Here is a 10702-nt window from a genome sequence, read left to right as displayed (position 1 = left end):
TAGCTTATATTTGTTTTGTAAATAACGTTAATACATAGTATTTTAAGAAGATTTATTTTTTAGTCAGCAACGAAATCATGTTAAGAAATTTATTTAACAAAATTTATAATATCAGTACATCTTATATACAATAATTACACTTTGTACAGTTCAATTTGATAATTCGTATGCAACAAGTTCTTCATCAAATGGTTGAATAACTAATTAATAATAAGTAATTAGAAAAATAGTCTACTTAGTTTAACACTGCTACAAACAATAATATAAAGACTCAAATGATCACATGTCGTTTTTCCGTAGTATTTTCCATGCTTCAATTCTAACTATATTATAAATCACATCACATCTTCATTGTTTCTCCTTTCTGCATTTGTTGAAATACCTTTGGAAAATCAACTTCCATACCAAAATTATCAATACCTTCAGATTCTATAGGTTTCGGAACAGAAATCGCGGGTGTAGATTGCATGGTCCTTACATATCGTGCAGGTGAATTTTCGCGCGAGTCTTCTAAATCTATAGGAATATCGAGCAAAAAAAATAAATTCAAAATTCATAAGAAAAATACATTTTTGCAAATCATAATTTCTTACCAAAGAAACCTTGAGTTCGTCTATGTTTAATGAGTAGTACAAAAAGTATTATAGCAATTCCAACAATTATAACTGTCGTAACAGCCATTCCAGTCAGTAACTTAGTCTAAGAAAGAATAGATTATAATAAATTGAAAATTTACTGACGCTACTTTATAACAATCATAAAAATGAGCATGGTATACCTCAAAAGAATCTTCTCCAAGCATGGATTCCTTTTTTACTATCAACTCTACCACTTGAGATTTAAAAGCTGAATCATTTATTACGCCTTTTGATACACACCTGTAAAAACCTTCTTCTGCAGTAGATACACCCTTTTTAATGAAAAGTAAAATAACAATTCATTTTTGGAGTGAAAATGACAATATGTATTGAAAACTTCATATTACTTTGATGTACAGTTTCCCTGTCAGCACTTCATAATTGTATTTTTCTTGATCAATATGATTTCCTGGACCAATAATATTTTTTTCATCAATTAATTGCCAGAACATAAATCTATGATCATCATCACTGCTCGGGCATGGCAGTATTGCTAATTGACCAGCTGAAACTTCTACTACTGTAACAGCCTTCACACACTGTCTTATGACGGTTAGGCAAAAATAAAATAAAATTGTTTTAGGAGACATCTGGAAAAAAAAAATTGTTTGAGCTAAATTAAATAAGTACAAATATACTATTTTGACATTTTTTGAAATAGTTGATTGTGTATGAGATGACTAATGAAGATTAAACGTTGGTTCAATTAATGCAATAGTTACCTCTTGTCTAGATAAAGATGATACTGGCAGGTTTCTGGTTATAATTATATTTAAAACAGCGTTCTATAGTTATGCTTTTATATGTTCATTGCCAAATGCACAACAGTGACAGATATGTAATAGTCCATTAACAAATGGTAATATCACAGAAAATTAAAAAAAGTATACTTCCAAACCCTTGGGTACAACACTAATGACACCAGTTTTAATAACCAACAAGTTGCTTTTACTTATTTATATCTGTGACCTATTCATCCTTGGCTTATCTAGATTATTTTTAGTGAGTTTCACTCCCGCTCAGTGCCTAAACCTTCTAATGTTTGACTACAAACTAGAGAGTTTAGAATTTTTTTACAGAAACTAAATTTAGCATTTTGATAATTTGAGTCAGTACCAGACAAGTGAATGTTTGTGACTGTGTTATATAAGGTTCTTCCACAGACATAAAAATATTATTACAAATACGACAAGAGTTATAAAATAATGAATTTGTGAGCAGCTATATCTTGGTCTAGCAGACAGAGTGCTTTATTCTTGTTTGCATATCAAGATAATGACAGTGCATATAAACTATTCATTTTAGTAGATCATAGTGATAGACTCTGCTGTATCTCAATATAACTGAAAGACCATTGTCAAAAAACTATAAGTTTAATGCGACATCTTATTGTTAAATCTATTATAATATAATAATTCTGGTATCTTCTAAGAGATGAGCAAAAACATCAACTGCCAAAGCAGCAAATAATACCCAGAATGGTGCTAAAACCACTTTAGCTAGCAGAGTCCATTGTGTTGCTTCCAATTTCAAACATACAAGTATTTGTGCGCTTAATTTCATAAGTACAGCCACCATGTACCATATCTGTCAGTAAAAATACCAAATATGTAGTCAATCATAAGACATTAATGGTAGAATAATGCATAATTAGTGAAGTGTAGAAAAAAATAATAAATTATTTAACGATTTGCTAGTTACATGAATGAATAAAACATAGTCAAAGCTTACCATTCTTCGAAGGCTAATAAGACGATCATGAGCATTTTTGCAGAACAAAATCATGTTGAATGTGATGTAAATTAGTAAAATATTGTCGTACAGCCACATAGGAATAAACACAATAAACCAATTCCATTGTATTCTTTGATCAAGTCTGAGCACCAGTAAAATCAAGAAAATAAGAAGATTAAACCATGTAAACAGCGCTCGATGTAATACCGCCATGGGTGAGTAGGACGAATGTTTGTTCAGTTTTTCTTAAAAAATCACAATCAGTATCCTGTGCGCGTTAGAACATTTTCCATAACATAACCTATAATGACGTTGATATATAGATTTAGTTCGCGGCCGTGGGCCACCGGCCAGTCAGGGGCGCTCAAGTTATCGCTGTATTATTACGGAAGGGAAGCCCGGTAGTGTCATCGTGTAATCGAGTACGTTACTAACTAAAAGTTGCTGTGTGTGGATGCAAAATAAAAAAACTTGTACCGTAAAGTTAAAGGCTTACGGCCGTATTTGGTCGAAGTAGTACTCGGAGTAGCAGTGCGCATGCTCCTCAGACTGCTCCAAGTTTCCAGTCAGCTGTTCGGCAAAGAAGCGTAGACTCAGTTGGCGAGACCAGTAATATTAATATATTGTAAAATAAAAAAAAATAATTATTTTGTTTAATTATATATTATTATCTTTCTGGTTATTGGCTCTTGTTGTCGAGCAGCTGATCGATTGGGATGTGGAAATTTAGAGCTCTGGAGAACGCGTGGACTGCTTCGAGACCCGGGTGCTCCTGATAGTCCCGAGACTCGATGGATTGGACGGAAGCCTTTATCTCTATGACAGTTTTTGATTTTGAATTACTGAAATAATCGATGAATTTCTGATTTGATTGAGGGCGTCGTTAGCTCATGGCACGAATTAACTACTACTTGTTCATGAATGTTTTTAATAGTCTTTATAATTTGGATGCCGGCACCTAGTATGTTTATACAAAAAACTTAATGTTACTACTGATCGTTGAAAGCGAATGGACAGTGCGCAGCCAAAAGCTTTGAACCCGGCGGGTGAAAATACAAAAGAGAATGACTTGGTTGGTCCATTCTAATGGAAATAACCTGGTTGCTCGCATCTCTGATTCTAGCCGAATAATTAATTATAATGTTAATGGTAATACTGAAATTGCAGATCGACTGTAAATAATGGAAAAGCGTGCGTATTTTGAATAGATTTTATTCGCGTCGAAATTGAAAAGATACAAAAGTGTTGGATGCGGAGAGTGCCATTAGAGAGCTGCGAAGTCAAAAATGAGCGGGTCGCATTCGAACTTTCGCAGCCTTCTCAGCTGGTCCGTGCACAGGTAATTCTCCGCGAAGGGTATTGAATTGTTGAACGCGAACCCGATGTAACGCAACAAGACGTGGTAATCGCCGATTCGGTAGGACCTCTGCTGGTCCCTCTCCTCGGCGTAGGGCAGGCTCGTGACTTCCGGCGTGATGGAGCACAGCGACTGCGGAGAGGGCGGTTGATGTAGCCCGCGGATCGGGAAACGAAGCGGCGTCGAGCGCGGAGAGGCGGATACCTTGGCGAAGGAGAGGAAGAACACGTCGGTGTCGGCCATCGCGCCGAAGTCCACGAACTGGATGGGGTAGGAGTGCTTGGACGGGAGCGCCTCGTAGGCCGTGTCGAGAGCGAGCAGGTAAGCGGCGGCCCTCTTGGCGAAGCTGTCCTGAAATCATCCTGAAATGAGAGCGAGTCGAGGGGCGTCGCGCGCCCTCGCGGTGGCTGGGCGCGGTCCTCGTTACCCGGTCCCCGACTCGGTCGGGCACTCGCTCTCTGAGGCATCGGCCGATCGCCACGGAGTTGTCCGCGTCCAGGACTGCAACAAGGAGAAAACCGAGTGACAGGGACGAGCGAGCGCTGCTTGGGCGGCGGGCGCCTGGCGCTCATCACGTCGTACTCGAGTCGATCAGCGCGTAGTACAGGTTGAAGGCGATCTCCGCGCCGGCCGCTCCGTAGTTGATAGGGCTATCGACGAGGATGGCCGTCAGTTAGGCTTTCGAGGGCGAGCGACGCGGTCGGGGCTCAACTTACTCGAACAGCTGCGAGCTGAACAGCTTGTAGTTGTTCTCGGCGAAGTAGCCGAAGGGAACGACTGAAACAACGCAAGGTCGGTCGGTCGGTCGTGGGCGCGCGCGCGCCCGAGGCGAGCGGGCTCTTACCGATCTCGGGCTCCTCCCCCTCGGCGTTCACCTCGATCCGACTGGACTGGAAGCCTTTGCCGAGCTCGCGCAGGCTGCAAGCAAGGTCCTCCGGAAATACAGGAGACTGTAGGCCGCGGGCGCAGCGTCGCGGCGCGAGCGCGTACTCACTCGACGATGGGCATGCCGGGGCGCTTCCAGGTGCGGAGCTTCTCCTCCAGCAGCTGCTCGACGACGAGCGCCTGGTTGTCGTAGAAGCTGGCCGACGAGTACCTGTCCTTCCTCGTCTGAAAGATAGCGGCGAAAGGGTGTGGTGAGGCGCGTGCGTGCGAGGCGCGAGCGCGAGCGGTCCTACGCCGTAGAGCCTGTAGGCGACGGTGGCGTTGGTCAGCCAGGCCGGGTAGCCCAGGTGGACGCTGGCCTCGGCGAACTTGTCCACGAAGCCGGTGAGCTTGCGGCGCAGCTTGCCCGCGGGCCCGGGCGCCGCGTCAAGGGCGCCAACGGTGCGTCGCAGCCTGGCTACCACCGCGTCCCGCACCTTGTGGGCCAGCACCTGGAGCTGCGACAGAGAGCCGCGACGATGAGCGAGGGCGCGCGGGGCTGGGGCGGGGGAGGCGCGCGTCGGCCGTACCGATAGTCTACTCTCCGCCGGGAAGTACCTGTCGGCGTACTTGTACAGGCTGCCGGCCAGCAGCCCGGGCGTGCAGCTCAACCTGCGAACAGTTCAACGCGCGCGCTTTGTATCACGCGTGGGCGGGCGAGAGGCGAGGGCGCGCCGCGGCCAACGCACCCGTCGATCTGCGGCAGCGCGGAGTAGGTCCGGTAGCCGGGGTCCACCAGGCCGATGCTCCTCGAGACGAAGTGCAGGTGCGCGTAGTCGGCTGCGGGCGGCGGAAAGCGATCGGTTAGTCGCTGGTGAGCCAGCGCTGGCGACGGTGGCGATTACCGATCACGTCCACGTCGTTGGTGCGCGACAGCAGCCCGGCCAGTGCGTAGAAGTAGGCCTCGTTCTGCACCGCCAGCGTGGTGTCGTCGCGCACCGGCTCGCGCACCTTGCCGAAGAGCTTGCTCAGGTAGTTGGACCACTCGATCTGCAATCGCACGGCGAAGGCGTGACGGCTCGACTCGGGTCGACCGGCGGACGCGCGCCGCTCACCTTGGCGCACTTGTGGCTCACGTGGGCCTCGTACTTCTGCGTCCAGTCGTCGACGGTCAGCTTGGCGACGTCGGAGCCGCGCCGCTTCGACGTGCCTCGGGGCATGATCTGAAACGTTCGACGGTGTGCGATGCACTCTATCGGGCGACTCGGTCTGGCGACGACGCTCGGAGGCTTACCTCCAGCAGCTCCATCATGAAGTTGCTCAGCTTGTCGTACTTCCGGTCCGACTTGCGGTAGCCGTCGCGCTTGTTGAAGCGCTGGCTCAGCAGATCCGACTGCTTCATGATCTCGTTGGGCGGCGGCTTTATCTGCAAGAATCTCGTTATCTCCGCGAGAAACGCGTCCAGGCGGGAGAGTCGTCACTCACCAGAATGTAGCGTTCCTCCGGATCGTCGGCGGGCTGGTAAATGTCGACGTCGAAGAAGGCAAAGCCAAAGCCCTCCAGGCCGTACCTCAAGTCGACCGCGCTCCAGTCCGACAGATGACCCCGCGGATAATCGAACTCGCGCTCCAGCCTGTTTGCGCCGGTCCTCGGCAGGACGGATCGCTCGTAGTGAAGCTTCTCGTCGGCGGTGAATGCACCTGATCTCCGTGTGCATCGAGCCAGACGTCAAAATCGCAGTGAGAGAGAGAGAGAGAAATCGTCGCGCGTACCTCGATTCTTGCACAGCTGAAAGATGGTCCTCTCGATCTCGAGAGCGTAATTGCCCGTATCCAGCTCGTCCAGCACATCGCGGTCCAGTATGTCTACACGCAAAGCCAATTAGGAAATGAACGCGAGGCGGGGCGAGGATCGATCGCGACGGACTCACGCATCAGATCGCTGAGCACTTGGTTGGGGTCCTGGGGAAAGGGGTCGTGGTCGCGACTGCCGCTGTAGTTCTTGTGACAGGCGTACTTCACGTAGTCCTCGCAAGGTGCTCGGCTGCTGTCGACGGTCTGGTTGAAGATGTCCTCTGCGAAAGGCAAAGGCACGGGGCGTCGGTCAAGCGCCTGGATAGCGCGCCATACTCACGTGGCCGATCGGCTACCGACCCACGGCCAGACACTGGATGTCCTCGCACAGGTCGTAGTTAGGATTCACCCGGGGACTGTTCTTCTCCCCCTCGGTGACGAGCTTCCGCGCTTTCACCGCCACTGTCAGCATCGAGCACGCCCTGCAACGTTTGCGACGTCTAGAGCAAGGGCGACAAAGAGAGAGGCAAACGAGTCGACCTCACTGGGAGAGAAAGAGAACAAGAAACAATCTACGTACCAGAGCACTCGGAGTAACGCCGCTCTCATGATGATGCTGCAGGTCGAGGAAGGAAGCTACGCTATACTGTGCGATCAGCGTGGCTCGGCCTCATCTCGATCTCGTGCGCTCTCTCTCTCTCTCTCTCTCTCTCTCTCTCTCTCTCTCTCTCTCTCTCTCCTTTTATTTTCGGAAACGTTTAGAATTGATCGCCGCGCGCGCCCAAAACTTAATTGGACGGAATTCGATAAACGCGCAGCGCATGCACGAGCATCAGTCTCGAGAACAGGATGAGGGCTCGACGTCTGCGCCCGCCGCGCGATCGTCCGTATATTTAGCCAAGATCTGTTTTTTTCTTCTTTCTTTTCGAAGCATCTCGATACGGCTTCGCGCTCGGGCGTGGGCGCGTCGAGTGTTTACGCACGCGTCCGTTGCCGCGACTCCGATCAGCGGGATTCCCGAGAGCATTTTCGTTTGACGAACGCGGTGTTGTCGACCTCTCGATCCCGCAAACGAGGCATTTCCGCTTACGTTCCTCGGTCCGGTCACGGATTAACTGCGAACCGAGCAGCACGATTCCATACAGTCAACAGCGTACGATCGAAGCTGTGACATCCGTAGAAAAGAAATAATGTCCTTCTGTGAACTAACGGCAGGCATTTAATCGGCGACGATTGCTTGTGTCGCGTTGAATTAATTAAATACACGTGAACGCGATCGGAATCCAAGGCACGAGCTGTCGCCAAGCATAGCGATAAGAAGAATCAGCGATAAGCTGCACTATCTCTGCGCACTCGTTGACGCAGTCCAAGTGCAGTTTCCTGTTCGATCGATAGGAGCTGCCTCGAGTGTTATTCTCCCCGTGCTGAAAAACAATATGCGTAGGCTCGCGAGGATCGCGATAACGACATACGAGTCCGCAAAAAACAGTCGGCTCTGGCGCGAGCGTCCAATAATAGCGCTCGCGCGGAATCGAGGACGGGCGAGCTCGGCGAGCTCGGCGCGTGGCGTTATCTCTGGAATGGCCCCGGAGATTAAGCGCGAGCGGCCCCTGTCGTGCGTGTGCCGCGCAGCGCAGCTGGAACCCACACACGCTCGCGGCCGCGCGGCGGCAGGTCGCGCGATCCTCGCGTGGCACGCCACGGCCAGTCAGTCGGCGTGTCGTCGTCGCAACGCGTGCGCTGTGCCGCAGGACTCGTCGCGACGCGCGCGCGCTCGGCATCCGCGGACCCTCCTCGAGGCCGGTCAAGTTCGCGAGCAGGATGAGCGCCAGCGAGGCGGCGGCGGCGAGCGAGCCACTCGGCGATCTCGAGGTAAAAACGCCGCTGCGGTTATTATTAACCGGCAAAGATCGCCTCTGCGCGCTCGCGTCTATTTGGAAGGGACCCTCCTACCGAGGCGGCTCGGTGCCTGTATACGTGCTCTCTCGGCCGGCCCGTATGGTTTATGTAACTCGCGGCACTCGCCGTCGCTCGGCCTCTTTCTCCGCTCTTGGGCTCGGACCTCGTTACGCCGTGGATACCTTCACCGTTACATAATCTTAGGCGAAAGCACGAGCTTCCTGTATTTAATCGAGTCGATAGTGCAAGGCATCCCGATCCGACAGCAGCGACGATCGACAGCCACTCGAGTCAAACGCCCGACTCGATGTCGATCGCGCGACATTTATCCAATTTCAATACAATGGAGTGCCTTGTGTCGACGGCAATGGGTATTTCGCACCTGCGGCAAAATTAGCTTCAACGTGCCTATATATACATACAGAGCAATCTCGCCGGCGCGCCCGAATAATTACTTTCCCAGTGGCTCCCTTGTGTCTGGCCTACATAGAATTTTGATTGACCATCCCCAGACCACTTTTCTAACTACTTTTTTCCCGTATATACGTGAGCGCTGTATAGATGTATAGGCGCGCGTCGCTCCGTCTCGCTCTTCTTTGCGACTACCTAGCAGCTTTAGATAACCACGTGCGCGACTACCCTCCAGTTTCGCTTCGATGTCATCGCACACGCAAGTGGTAATTAATTCAACGATGCATTAATCATTTTCTTGTTGTTGCTTGCATATTCCGAGTGGTTTTTTACAAACTTGAGTAGTCAGCATTTTCGTTCCAACAATCGAATGATATTTGTTTCCTTTGTCGTCTCTGTGCATTCTTTGCGGCCTCTTTCATTCTAATCTGTTAACCTCAACAACTCTTCAAGGTTTTCCATCTATGCCGTGCTGTTCAATGATTTTCAATAGTGTTTTTGCTTACATTACCAATTTTTTGTAATATGACATTGCTCAAGCGTTGAATACGGTGTGTTTCGCCCTCGTACTTTATTTATTTTATTTTCGAGCAATTCACCCAAGTTCTTGTTTATCTAATTATTTTTTTTTAACAAATGAGAGTGGTAGCTAATATTTTAACATGCTTGAAACAAAAATTTATCATAAATTGCATCTATCTGCAGAGAGACTAATGAAAAAGAATTTGAAAATCATTATATTGTAGACACTGCAATTTTCAGATTTTGCCTACTTTGGCTGCTGTAGGGGCAATAATAGCAGTGGGTGTAGCAATTAAATTATATTTCACATTCAAAGATGATAAAAAGAAGAATATACTGCTGGTAGAGCCCACAGTCAAGTACCCATTGCCACTTGTTGAGAAAATCATTATAAACCATGATACTAGGTTATTTAGATTTGGTCTGCCAAGTCCGAGCCATACACTTGGCTTACCTATTGGTCAACATGTGCATTTAACTGCCAACATTGATGGCGATGTTGTCATACGAGCATACACTCCAGTCACTAGTGATGATGACCATGGCCATGTAGATCTTGTTATAAAGGTGAGCAAAATATAATTTCTAATTAAATATAAAATAGTGAGGTATTTAAATTTATTGAATCTTGTAGGTTTACTTTAGAAATGTTCATCCCAAATTCCCAGAAGGTGGCAAAATGTCACAGCATTTGGAAAGTCTAAAAATTGGTGAGACCGTAGATTTTAGGGGACCTTCAGGCAGACTTGTTTACAAGGGTCAAGGCAAATTTTCAATAAAATTATTGAGGAAAGAGCCTCCTACGGAATACACGGTTTCCAAGGTAAAAATGCTATCAACAGACTAATTGAGACTTTCAGGTCACTCATTTTTTATAATTACTATAATATTTCAGGCTGTTATGATCGCTGGAGGCACAGGTATTACACCAATGTTGCAACTCATTCGAGCTATTGCAAAAGATCCCACAGACAAGACACAAGTATCTCTGCTATATGCAAATCAGACTGAAAAAGATATTTTACTGCGAGAGGAACTAGAAGAGGTAGCCAAAACCCATCCTGATCAAATCAAGGTTTGGTATACAGTGGACACAAGTAGCGAAGACTGGAAGTATAGTACTGGTTTTGTTAATGCTGATATGATCAAGGATCACATGTATCCTCCTTCTTCAGATACAATTGTACTTATGTGTGGCCCACCACCAATGATAAACTATGCTTGCACACCTAACTTGGATAAACTGGGATACAATTCCAAATTGCGATTTGCATATTAAAATTTTACTTAAATTTATTTTCAATAGTCCTGGAAATTTTTTGGTTGTTTATAATTGTATAAAATTTCTTAGTCTTTTCTAGTAGTTGAAATGCATTGTGGCTAACTCCACATTTAATGTACAAAGAATGCAGCTGTTTTATTATATCTAAACTGATATTTATTAAAGTTATAAAATATTTGATATAAAAGGAAGTGTAATGAAT

The 10702-nt window shown here is 47.1% G+C and overlaps 4 protein-coding genes across 9 annotated transcripts; 1 reads left to right on the top strand and 3 right to left on the bottom strand.

Moving 5' to 3' along the window:
• Positions 1-21: 21 nt before the first annotated feature.
• LOC131673202 (uncharacterized) lies at positions 22-2019 on the bottom strand. Its single transcript, XM_058951022.1, has 5 exons — positions 1361-2019; positions 986-1228; positions 779-910; positions 594-699; positions 22-516 (listed from the first exon to the last, which is right to left on the bottom strand). The coding sequence occupies exons 2-5, from the start codon at positions 1226-1228 to the stop codon at positions 341-343; spliced, it is 657 nt and encodes a 218-aa protein (XP_058807005.1). The 5' UTR covers positions 1361-2019; the 3' UTR covers positions 22-340.
• Positions 2020-2039: 20 nt separating this feature from the next.
• LOC131673204 (transmembrane protein 60) lies at positions 2040-2877 on the bottom strand. The gene is made up of 2 exons (XM_058951024.1): positions 2370-2877; positions 2040-2225 (listed from the first exon to the last, which is right to left on the bottom strand). Exons 1-2 carry the CDS (start codon positions 2583-2585, stop codon positions 2040-2042), a joined length of 402 nt encoding a protein of 133 aa, XP_058807007.1. The 5' UTR covers positions 2586-2877.
• A 663-nt stretch (positions 2878-3540) lies between these two features.
• On the bottom strand, positions 3541-7118 carry LOC131673194 (uncharacterized). 5 transcript variants are annotated; one of them, XM_058951010.1, is made up of 16 exons: positions 6747-7118; positions 6524-6667; positions 6366-6458; positions 6079-6293; positions 5888-6019; positions 5709-5816; positions 5499-5643; positions 5343-5433; positions 4908-5265; positions 4724-4839; positions 4574-4647; positions 4446-4506; positions 4312-4379; positions 4157-4230; positions 3934-4080; positions 3541-3861 (listed from the first exon to the last, which is right to left on the bottom strand). In XM_058951010.1, exons 1-16 carry the CDS (start codon positions 6856-6858, stop codon positions 3637-3639), a joined length of 2163 nt encoding a protein of 720 aa, XP_058806993.1. In that variant the 5' UTR covers positions 6859-7118; the 3' UTR covers positions 3541-3636. The 5 variants fall into 5 exon arrangements, with proteins under 5 accessions (XP_058806993.1, XP_058806992.1, XP_058806990.1 ...); XM_058951009.1 differs by having other exon boundaries at positions 3934-4230; XM_058951007.1 differs by having other exon boundaries at positions 3541-4080.
• A 953-nt stretch (positions 7119-8071) lies between these two features.
• Positions 8072-10671, top strand: LOC131673200 (NADH-cytochrome b5 reductase 3). Of its 2 annotated transcripts, none has more exons than XM_058951018.1 (4): positions 8072-8258; positions 9459-9785; positions 9853-10041; positions 10114-10671. In XM_058951018.1, exons 1-4 carry the CDS (start codon positions 8208-8210, stop codon positions 10495-10497), a joined length of 951 nt encoding a protein of 316 aa, XP_058807001.1. In that variant the 5' UTR covers positions 8072-8207; the 3' UTR covers positions 10498-10671. The 2 variants fall into 2 exon arrangements, with proteins under 2 accessions (XP_058807001.1, XP_058807002.1); XM_058951019.1 differs by lacking the exon at positions 8072-8258 and adding an exon at positions 8266-8962.
• The last annotated feature ends 31 nt before the right edge of the window (positions 10672-10702 follow it).

Source organism: Phymastichus coffea, unplaced genomic scaffold (assembly GCF_024137745.1).
Source record: "Phymastichus coffea isolate CEN01 unplaced genomic scaffold, Cenicafe_Pcof_1.1 PCOF00170, whole genome shotgun sequence".
Lineage (NCBI taxonomy): Eukaryota > Metazoa > Arthropoda > Insecta > Hymenoptera > Eulophidae > Phymastichus > Phymastichus coffea.
This window is presented reverse-complemented; position numbering and strand designations above follow the sequence as displayed.